Consider the following 11,637-nt stretch of genomic DNA (forward strand, 5'->3'; position numbering starts at 1 on the left):
TACCTCAACATGGTACCTTTTGATTTTACGAGAATCGGTATTCGATACTTTTGACAGAATTCGGTCAGTACCTATACAAGTACCTTATTCGGTACCCATCCTTACTGGCAATCGGTATTAGTGCTCAACGGTACCAATTTCTGGTACTTTTTTGCGTTCATATGGTAAAAAATATCAATTTAACCAAAATTAGTAAAAATGAAATCTCAAATTTCATTAATTTTACATTTTAATTCTTCAATATATAACCTTGCAATTCTGTGTTCATGGCCAGCATGGAAAAAATCGCCTACTCTTCCAGTCCCTCACAGTTACAAGGATGTGTTTAGGTACCTAAACATGGTACCTTTTGATTTTATGAGAATCGGTACCCAGTACTTTTGACAAAATTCAGTCGGTACCAATAAAAGTACCTGATTAGGTACCCATCTCTACATTTGACAGAGAACTAAGAGAACTTCGAAAATAATGTGAGGTTTGAAATAAAAAAGTGTGAGATAAGAACTCAGATAATTTCTTAAATACGAACAACAGTTGACTGAAAACATAAAGTTAGGAATTCATTGTAATTCAAACAGCATGGAATAATATCTCTCCTTAACATATGAGTCTTGTTCCCCACAGTATTGGCTTGAAAAAGTCAGTACAATTATATGGAAACAAACCAATGATGAAAAACTCCACACGCTTAATTATAGTACTTTCACAAGATAATGTACTTTCCCCATGGTTATGATCAGTTCAACAGAAGGTCCTCTTACAGAAAGGAAGTGAATTTTGTGCAAATGATTTTATTCATAGATAGCATACAGGACAGAAATAAAGGCGTTCATTTCAACTGTACGAAGACATTTCTGCCTTCATCACACCTGTAACCCTCAGCCTGGATTAGATTACAAACGGATGTAAACTTTTTACAAACCAAAAGAACCCAAATGGAAATTTTATCTTAATAATCCCTGTTTCCAGAGAGGAGCAGATCCACACGGTCACGGTGAGTAAGGGTGAAACAGAGAGGTGGGTACACTTGGTCACTTGGTTAGGCCTGTTATTGCGGGTGAGAGTAATTGGTATGGGAGGTCTTACCTGTTATGCCTGCCCCCAGAAAATGAAAGCACCAATTTATCAGTATTTTTTTTAAACCTTCCCTCAGAAAAGGCCCAAATTTGGAGTTTAAACTGAGATCTGATATCTTTTACATAACATATATTGTCTCTCATATTGTTTCTTCCTTTGCTTTAATGTCCTCTAAAGTGCAAATGAAACTTGTGTTGAGACTTGACTCCTTGAAATTGTATGGGTCAAGTTTATGTATAAATCATGGGAGAGTAAATTACGATTGCCAATCCAAGGTATCCTGAAAAGTCAGTAAACCCTCCCCTTAGCAAACAAAATAAAAGTAAACTCCCCTTCCTGCCTGCCTTAAATCTCTATTTAAGGAAAACAACAAAAATAAAAATCAGCCTATTATTTGGCTGGACTTCTTTATCGCCTACAGGTTAATGTCAGAGTATGTTGTACCTGGAGACTGTATGATGTCCAGGCTCATTGAACCCTCCCTGCAGAATTCTTCAGATAGATTACAATGTTTATGAAAGCTTCATACTCATGTGAGGATAAATTAAATGTTGTCTTTGTCTCTTTTGTGTGTTGACAGTTGAAATCAGTCTGGTTACAGTACATTACAACTTTGAAATCTCAAAAACAGGACCTTCCTTTTTCTCTTATTTTTTCTGCACACTTCAAACCAATCATTTGCAATCAGCTTCAAAAACATCAGGCCCCCCCTCCACTCACACACAGACACACAGACACACAGACACACACAGACACACACAGACACACAGACACACACAGACACACAGACACACACAGACACACAGACACACACAGACACACAGACACAGACACACACACACACACACACACACACACACACACACACACACACACACACACACACACACACACACACACACACACACACACACACACACACACACCACACACACAATTAGAATTCTCATTCTCATTCACTCAGTCCCTCTTAATCTTCCCCCTGGGCAACCACATTTTTGTATAATTGTTGATAGTAACACTATGCATTATGACATCGTTTATATTCAGATCACACATCCATGGACAGATAAGGACAGAAAGGGCGGTCTGCAAAGTCTTATTCAGAGCAGGGATCCTGTTTTTAGTCAAAGGTGGGAGCTTTTCTTTAAGTCTGCAGACTTGTTTTTCCACTTCAACACATCCTCCTCATTTTTCTCCTCTTCTCTTCTCTCTGCTCTCAGAGCCACCAGAAACGGACGTAGACAATGAGCATGATGAAAAAGACACCCCCAGCTGCCAGCTTGGCATAGGTGGAGCGGGTATTGAGATACCTGGCGTCACTCTGGTACTTCCTGGAAAGGCTGGACAGGTTGCTGGCCTTGGAGTCAAGCGCTTGAGGGAGGAGAAACCAAAGGACAAAGAGCAGTATTGCATGAGAGAAAGGAAAAAGAGGAGAGGTAAAGAAAGGGACAAAACGAGTAAATCTGAGGAGCAGACTTCCTGACATCCATAATTCAGACACGAGGTGCATGACCTACCAGAGAGTGCCTCTCCTCTCTGCAGCACCTCCTCTATGTTGGCCACCATGATCCTCTGTACATCCTGGAGCTCTGTGTTGATGCTGCCCAGATTCCTCCGTGCTCGGCTGTCGATGTATGACTTCTTGGTTTTTTGGATAAAGGTGTCTGTGAAAGGAGTGAAACAAATTTAAGTGTCAGCTTTTAGACAGGATACAAAATGTCAGATTATTATTCCACAGCCCTTTTAGACTGTTGAATGTGCATTAATTTCATGGACACTTTCTCTTCTGTACAAGAATCAACCATTGCCATAATAAATAAAAATTGAAGCTCTAGGGAACTGCAAGTGTTACAGAATACATAAATTGATTGAGTAAAAAAATTCAAAATGTAAGCTCGTAGGAACTGAGCCAAGATGCTGGAAACAGTAATTCAGCTGTGTATCGATGAGTTTTTACCGACAGTGAGTGGGCTAAAGACAGAAGGAAATTTACAAGAGATCTGGGCCTTGTACTTGAGAAGCGCTTAATTATTTTTCGTAAAAACCTCTTATCAGACTCACTTTGAGCCACATTTAGATGACAAGTCCAGAAAAATGTCTTTGTAAAAGGTAAAAAGGCTTTAACTGTTTGAAGTGAGTTAAAAAAAACTGACAATGGAGTAAGAAAAATTTGCTGGGGAAGTTTCTTGATATAAAATCATGTCTTAATTCAAGAAGCCTAACCAGTTATGTCTTTACTCACTTTAATTAATTAAAGCCTCATTTTGTCTTTTAATATCTAGAACTATCAAAGCTTTTAGACTTGTCAGTTGAATTTGGCCCATATAAAGTCTAATAGTATGTTATTACAAGAAACAAGACAAACACTTGACTGGATATTAACTTTCGAGACTATGCTGGTTCAGGACACTCACATTTCCAAACTTAAAAAATTTAGATATTTTTATGGAAATTCATATTTTAAGAACACTGACTCAATTCATTTAATGTTTGATGTGTGAAAAAATGTGCAATAAAAGTGTTTAACCTCATTTAACCTCCAGGAGTGAAAATGTAACTGAAAGTAAAAAAGATAAGTAGATCCAAGACATCTGTCTTTGTACTGTTCTGTATTATTAAAACAAAGCAACTAATGGTCACTTGTGCACCTACAACTGAACAAAAACCTATGCATTACCTATTGAAATACATTAAGACTGCACTACAACTGACCAATACAGACTTCACTTCAGTGGTCTGACCAGGAAAGCAACATGCCTAAACCAGAAGCGGTTTCTGTTGTTCCTGTCAGTTTTCTTTTCTCACCAAATTCAATGAAGGAGTAAGGCCGGGACACTGTGGGGACCTTCTTCCCGTGCTGCTCATGAAACTCTGTCTGCAGGTCCTCCAGGTAAGCAAAGGCAAGCTTCTTTGGAAAGCTGGCTTCACACAGCACGAGGTAGCACACTCCTTTCTCTATAATGTAGCTGCAATGAGAACATCCAAATATGAGATATTAAGCTAAAGCTTGGTGGTTTAAGAGTTACAGTTAGGTAAACATCCTTGGCCTATTCATAAAAAACTATCAACATAAACTAAGTAATGTTTTCTGCAGTTATTAATTTGCATTATTTTAGCAACATAACTCCTGTGTCATACTCACTGAAATGACATTGAACCAGCCTCTAAGGTGCAGCGTGATGGACTCTGATCATTGAGCTTCCTGAAGAGCTGCTTTGCTTGACTCTGGTACTGTTGAAGATCCCGACCCAACTAAATGTACAAAACAGAAACAAAATCAAATGTGTTAAATTCAGGGAAAGAAAATTCACTCTTAGTAAAAAGGTTTTGACAGTAAATTTCAAGGTTTTTCCAACCATGAGGAACAAAAATGAGAAATGACAACCCACAAAACAAACACATGGTTACTGGACAGGATGAAAAAAGAGAAACCACCCACAGTCCAGATCACAGTCTCTTTTCTTGATGGTAATAATTTCTTGAACAGTAATATGTGCTAGTAATAAAAAGCTTTCATAAACAGACGCACACAGACTCAGCGGTGTGATGCTACTTCTAAGACTGCAGGTGATGTGTTTAAAAAGAACAACCAGACACTTGATGATTAATGACAGTGGTCATTTGGCTGACGGATGGGATGGGATCACTGATTAGATGCTGTTGATGGTTCTTCACAGCAACACTGGAGCATCACAGACACACATGTATGATGCTGAAGCGCAAAAAAAAGACACAACAAACCTTTTCACTTCCCTTTTAATGTAAGCAAATGAGAGAGTGAGGGAAAAATGTTAGACTCAGAACAACTTCACATGCTAAAATGCCATCGTTTGGAACATTTTTCACATGTTGAGGTTATGTTTGTGTCAAAGGCTATGGTAAACTACTTTAATCGGACTCGCTCAACAACAACACTGGAGCCCTAAATGGATATCTGAGACTGGAGATATATGTTTTTTAATGATTTCTAGTCATAGTTATCATTTTAGATCTCCACAATGCCATTTTTCGTGTGCTCTACCATTGCCTGTGAACTTTTGTAACATGCTGAACAATGCAAAGGGCTTTGTTCATGCTAGATTAAGATAAAATCTTATCTTGTCTTGATGTTAAGTCATAAGACATGATATTACAAAGAGTCCAGTCTAGACCTGCTTGTTTCCTCCTGAGATAACATCTGTTATGAATTGGTGCATCATAAATAAAGATTAGATGATTTTTACAGGATTCTCCCAAGGAAAAAACTTCTATTTGGAATATCCTCGATAAAGCTGTAAGTCACAAGTTTAACATTTGAATATCCAAAATAAAATAAAACATTCCACCTGTCCGGTTGATAATTTTGAGTAACCTTAACTTAAACTATCACAGGTTGATTTGTGATATCTGAAATGGTGTTAGATATTTTTAGCTGATAACCATGATGTTCATTATGGTTGGGAAGAATGACAGTGTTAATAGATCACAGTTTTGACAAGGAGAAATGCTATTCTGCTGTTATCTAAAATATAATCAGCAGCAGTGAGGCCTGTGATTTCAAGGTTTGGACTGCATGTCACAGAAGCCTAATAATTGTCGGGCTGTCGGGCCAAAAAATTGGGGGATGTCCTCACATAACAAAACATTTTTTTTAAATCTGCTAAAAGAAATGTGGCTAAAATTCATGTGGTGCAATACAGTACAGTCTGCCCTAAATTACTTCATTCCATTTTAAAATAAATAATTTAAAATGGTACTTGAGTCCTTTTTAGACCAAAACAAATGCAACCAGCTGACAGGATAGTATGACATCCATGTCTCCATCTGCCTTACAATGACTGTTTGCACCTAACTCACTTAGCCAGATGGAAAAATTGGTATTCAATTAAACACAAGAAAAAATGTCGTGTCAGCTTCTATCTTTTTTTAACATAGCAACAGTAAAATGAGATTTTTATTCCCAGAATCCTCAGTTTTGGGTTGTTTAGACATGTCAACCTAGCTCATTCTTCTAAAAACATGACAGTGCCTTCTGGTGGACAGACCAGATAGCAATGACACTCTGATTTATGTCCACCATATCTTTTGTTGCCTGATTTCAATTCTGGTTCTTGTTTATATTTATGACAATACCAAACATGACAGGTATGTGTCTATCCACTTTGGAGAGCTGCACTAGCCGATAGTTAGGCTTGTTTTAGGGGACGAAATGGTACCACGGCGATAAAACATAGAGGCGAAGCTATACAAGGCTCACATTAACTAAAACAACATCTGAGCCTAGTCATTGGTGAAACACATGAAGCCTGTTCTGCAACTTACAGGAATGATTCAGCGAAGTAAATAAATACGTTGTCTGATGTTTAGTTACTAGACAGGTCCATAGCAGCTAGTAAACTTATGCTAACGTGTCAGTCTCTTATATTTAACTTAGGGGCAGTGGCTGTAGAAGCCTGTGATGATAACAGAATGAGACAGCCAGAGACCACAGAGATAAAACACATCAAATCGTAACCTGTTCGTCCTCCTGCATCGAGGCGGCTAACGGCAGGCCGTCAGCCAGCCGAGCGATCATCGTCAGCAGCACCATCTCTCCGCAGTGTCCGGGTGTTTCTCTACAGGTAACCGGGACCAGTGTGTGTTTGTCAGGCTGGAAACTGACAACCACAGCCTGTATAGCAAAACTGACAACACCACAGGTCTGATACGCTGAGCTGGCCGGAAACGCTAGAGCTTTGGGTGTAACACCTAAAGGATTCCGTCATCCGCCTGTGCTGAAAGCAAAGTGTTCCGATTCTATTAGCGCTGACAATTTATTCTTTAACTCCCAATGCACATGTATTCATTGTGTAATTAAGCGTAAAGAATAAAAGTAACACGCATCTCTTATTTAAGACACTGAATAAATAAACCTTATGTGACGTATTTAATGTCCAGTGTCCTCTAATTATTTTTATGAAACAGTAAATAAAGCAAAATGACTTACAAATAAAAACCACATAGGATGTGTGTATTTCATTTGTATGTGCTCCTTAATAAACATGTTTTGTTTCATAACCTGATAAGGTATTTAAATGTGCACAGCAAAGAATTGTACCAAATTGTATTGCATCACATTATGTGACATAACCCTAAATCATACTGTGTAGTGTCTTATCACTAGTATCATGTTATCTGTTGCACTGTATCTTATATTTTTTATGGCATGGCATGGTCTCGCAATGAGTGGCACCATCACATCATACCATACTGTGTAGTATTGTAGAGTAAACATTGTTTCACATAGTATTAAGCATTAGATTGTTTGGTATTGGAAGAGCAACTCAAGATCAAGATAACTCAGACTATCTAGTCATTGTAGATGCAAAATGTATGCAGCAGGGGTCATCCTTGTTCCCTGATAGCAACTGCATCTCCGTCAATTTAGTTAATACAAAAACAGAGAAGTGATTTACTCCATTTTGATACAGTCTTATCATATTTCATTACAATAACTTTAACACCCCCCCCCCCCCCCCCCCCCAAAAAAAAAAAAAAAGAATAAAATAAAATAAAATAAAATAAAATAAAATAAAATAAAATAAAATAAAATAAAATAAATAAATAAATAAATAAATAATAAAATGAAAAAAAATATTCCATTAATGATTTGAGTTGGGAACCTATACCCGATAATCTAATAACCCCTTTTTAGTATGCTGGAAATGACCTGAGTCCAAAGAAAGACCAACATTAAAACGATTGACTAACAAAGCAACTTTTTTGACATCCTTCAAAAAGAAAATCTCAGCCAAGACATTGCTAAGAATTGATAAGTGTCCCCATAATGCAATGGGACAGAGCAAGGTGATCCAGATAGAGAATCTGCTCCATGGGAATTAGTGTGACTTGTGGGATACAGCATAAAGACTCTAATCCATGCCAAATAAAAATTAAAAATTAAATATGTAACTCAAACACACCCATAACTACAATGTGAGACTACACCCATTTGGGGTTGATCATACCATAGAAAGAGGTCTGGTGTGAAATAGTGCCAGTTTGATGCCAAATAAAAGCAGGAAGAAAGAATTTACACATAATGGAATGGTTCTCAAATCCCCACAGTCTATAAGCTTATGACGTCCCAGTGAGTCAGGTGGTGAGTCCACAGGGAGTCACTGTCGCGGGCTGCCAGACTGACACGGCCGACCCCTACTGAGTGACCCCTGATGTCTGCCACACAGCATGTCTGCTGCCTGCGTGACATTTATTGGAGACAAGATGTGGCATGAGCTGAGAAGAGTAAAATAAAAAAAATGTGTGTGTCTCTCATTGGACATAAAATGAAACAGGCCATCATTTCATAATCCTCTTTTTTAATACTTTCAGGACAGGGGGCATAGAGGAAATGTGTCCTGGGGGAATTAAATGAGGAAAATTACAGATCGGGATAGAGATGGTAAGAAAGAAAAACAGACCACTGAAAAGAAGAACTGAGCTGAAAAGAGGGGCTCCGTCACTATCAAGAATAGCCTGGATATAAAATATGTGTGTAAACTATGATAGGTTGCATACAAGTTGTCAGTTACACATCCTGTATGTTATCTAATAAAGATTACATGTAGTCCAGTACCCTCACGGAGACCATTAAATAACCAGCCTGTAATATGTTTTCCTTCTGTTTACCCCCAAGTCTCCATCTGCTGACATGGCACCAGTCCTGTCCTCATGCAGCCGCAGGTTCACATTAGCACGCCACAGGGTCAGGTTCAGTCAAAGTGACGCAGCTGAAACACTGCTGAATACGACTGAGTGACTTTGTTTGTATATATCTTAAATATTTACACACAGGAAATTCATTTTCCACTAGGACACAAGAGTTGTTTTTGTTTTGCAGCTGTAATCATGTAAGCCCCAGGGTTTAAACACATTTAATTTGAATGAATGCTTTCGTTCACACGCTTGCCTCAGTAGCTTTCCTCTTTTTTTCCCCCCGCATTTTCTTTCTTTGTGTTTCTGTGTCTGATGATGCTAACAGGAAGCGACACCCTCAAATGGCAAAGATTTACTTCTTGGCAAAACTCTTTTATTTCTTGGCTAAACAACAATAAGTATCACGTAAGAGGCCTTTACTTGAACCCATGGGCACGACCCAGATTCATCCAACACACACTCAAGCCCACACACTCATAGCCCTGGCAGAGTCTCTTTACAAGAACACACCACTGAAGGCGAAGGCTGCTGCACAACACGCACAGACTAAGGCTCATTTGTTTTGGCCCTAGATGCTCTGATAAAACACTCCTACATGTTATAATACATGACTTGGACAAGGTTAGGATGAATGAAATAGTGTGGAGTAACGTGGGCGAGTCAACTACAAATCCATGAAAAGATTCATCTATCTCAGTGGGTGGCAGGGCTTTGCACAAAGGCATTTTCTTTCATACACCTGTTTAAAATTTGTGTCTGCTTATTTCCCAGCCATCAATAGTACATATAAAGGTATTTTATGAAACTCTGTTGATAAAACCTGCATTGCCACGTATCTTAAAAATATCATTTTGGTTCAGGAATGACATCAACAAAATTAACAGAATTTATTTAAATTGATCAAATATCAAACTGTTTTAAGGTGGGATGAAGTAACAAGAAACTTTTTCTTGGTTTGGAGTAGATTACTGGTTGGTGGCATCACTTTTAATGACTAATGCAGTCTTAATATTATTCCACCTCTTCCTGACAAGCACCCTTTGGCTTTTATGGCACAACCAGATACCAGCTTCTAGCATCCTTCCTTGGGAATTTTAGCCTATTCCTTGTGGGTTAAGGTCTTCAGTTCACCAATATTCCTGAATTGCATGCAACTGATGCCTTTTTCAAACTTCACTGGAGATTAATTTTACCTCCAGAAATGCAGCTGATCCATGGAACTTAAAAGTTCTGATTTTGTTTCAGTGCTTCACAGAACAGAATCCCCAGATGTATGTGACCTATTATTTTTGTAGTTGTTTTTGAGCACACTGGAGTTGACTTTTCTTGTGCTTGTGGTCAGTAATAATGTACATCTTGGAGTGTGATCATGGAGACCTGCAGCATTTAGTGAAAACCTTACCGTGCAAACGAAAACCTTGGTACCTGCTGCCACTAAGTCCTGCTACAGGTCTTAAGAGGCCACTTGATGGTTTTTTACCAAATGCCTTCTCAGGTATTTCAAACTGTTGAAAGTCTGTCAATTTTACTTAGAAACTTGATTTGCAATGGTAGTTAAAATTTTTAAGTGCATTGCATTAGTTCCCCTTTTGACACTTGGGCCAAATTTGAACAGTTTGACATTTGACAGCAGTAAAAACATCCTTAAATGTTTAAATTTTAGCCTGAAATTTGTAGACTACAAAGTGACCCCGAAAACAACACAAGACCATTTTTTTTCAAATACAAAGCTACAAACTGTTACACAGGAGCATTTTTAGGAGTATCTATTTAATGGTAGTTTGGATGTACTTGTGAGTTTCAGGGAAACCTTTAACCTTCAACTGCACACGCTGAGTCTCTTTGTGTTTTTATTGGTCAGATGCAGGACTGACATAACTGAAGTGTAACTTTGACAATGTCACCAGAACTCCCTGTGTTTCCATGGTGACAACAGAGGGTGGAGTCCTTCACGCCCATGGCATGGAGTAGGATGAGCTGTTTCAGGTAAACTCAGACTCAGACATGGTTAGTGTACTTTTCTTGTCTTAGAGCACACCACCACTGACTGCAACACATCTGTCTACACTAGTCATGGTAAGTATGGGCTGCTGCTGTTCCCATACATGATGAGGAAGCAGATAGTGAGTTAGGAGGAACACCTAAGCAAATATATGTGAGATCAACTGTCACTGCCTTGAATGCACATACAGGCTAGCTGTGAACAGGTGTGGTGATGTCCTGTGTGTTAAGGTTGAATTGGTGGTATTCATGTGGATTTCTTGATTACTGTAAGGACAGTTTTAATATTTTTTAGATATGTAATAGATATGTACAGTTAAATAATAAAACTTCAGTGTCACAAAGGCCATCTTTTACTGCAATAAATTAAGTGTCATTTATCATGGCTGCTAATTTTTCACATCTTAGTTATTTTTAACTATTTATATTATTCATTTACTTAGCTGTTCATGACTTAGTTAATTATTAGTGGAGTGTAATCTGGAATATACAAGTATATGCCCTCTGGAACACCAAGAACAGATTCATATCCATGGTGTGAAGGCACAGAATGTGTAACAGTTCAGGAAGTTAGCATACACTTATGAAGAAATTTGTGAATATATGGATTTGAAAAATCAAACATTTTTTTAACTGATTATATTATACTCTCAAATTCTGTTCTCCCATTTGGCACTCTCTCTCTCTCTCTCTCTCTCTCTCTCTCTCTCTCTCTCTCTCTCTCTCACACACACACACAGGTACACATCACAGCCTGTTTCTGCAGGTCCTTGGGATAATCTGATTTAGTGATTTCCAAATGGCCTAGTGTTAGAAAAAAAGACAAACACTAATTAGTGTGAACCACTAAATGGATAAGCACATTTTATTGCTTAGAAATAA

The 11,637-nt window shown here is 38.2% G+C and overlaps 1 protein-coding gene across 1 annotated transcript; it reads right to left on the bottom strand.

Annotated features, from left to right (window-relative positions):
• Nucleotides 1-601: 601 nt before the first annotated feature.
• sec22bb (SEC22 homolog B, vesicle trafficking protein b) lies at nucleotides 602-6,826 on the bottom strand. Its single transcript, XM_074667355.1, has 5 exons — nucleotides 6,575-6,826; nucleotides 4,223-4,332; nucleotides 3,886-4,046; nucleotides 2,598-2,744; nucleotides 602-2,451 (listed from the first exon to the last, which is right to left on the bottom strand). The coding sequence occupies exons 1-5, from the start codon at nucleotides 6,647-6,649 to the stop codon at nucleotides 2,297-2,299; spliced, it is 648 nt and encodes a 215-aa protein (XP_074523456.1). The 5' UTR covers nucleotides 6,650-6,826; the 3' UTR covers nucleotides 602-2,296.
• Nucleotides 6,827-11,637: the final 4,811 nt, after the last annotated feature.

This window comes from Halichoeres trimaculatus, unplaced genomic scaffold (assembly GCF_033239565.1).
Source record: "Halichoeres trimaculatus isolate MK-OKI-2021-1 unplaced genomic scaffold, fHalTri1.1 fHalTri1_scaffold_4, whole genome shotgun sequence".
In the NCBI taxonomy this organism is placed as follows: domain Eukaryota; kingdom Metazoa; phylum Chordata; class Actinopteri; order Labriformes; family Labridae; genus Halichoeres; species Halichoeres trimaculatus.

Coding starts and splice junctions, on each gene's coding strand:
- sec22bb (XM_074667355.1), bottom strand. CDS start 6,649: ATGGTGCTGCTGACGATGATCGCTCGGCTGGCTGACGGCCTGCCGTTA. Junction 4,333..6,574: donor CGATGCAGGAGGACGAACAG/GTTACGATTTGA, acceptor TTGTACATTTAG/TTGGGTCGGGATCTTCAACA. Junction 2,745..3,885: donor TTACTCCTTCATTGAATTTG/GTGAGAAAAGAA, acceptor CTCCTTTCACAG/ACACCTTTATCCAAAAAACC.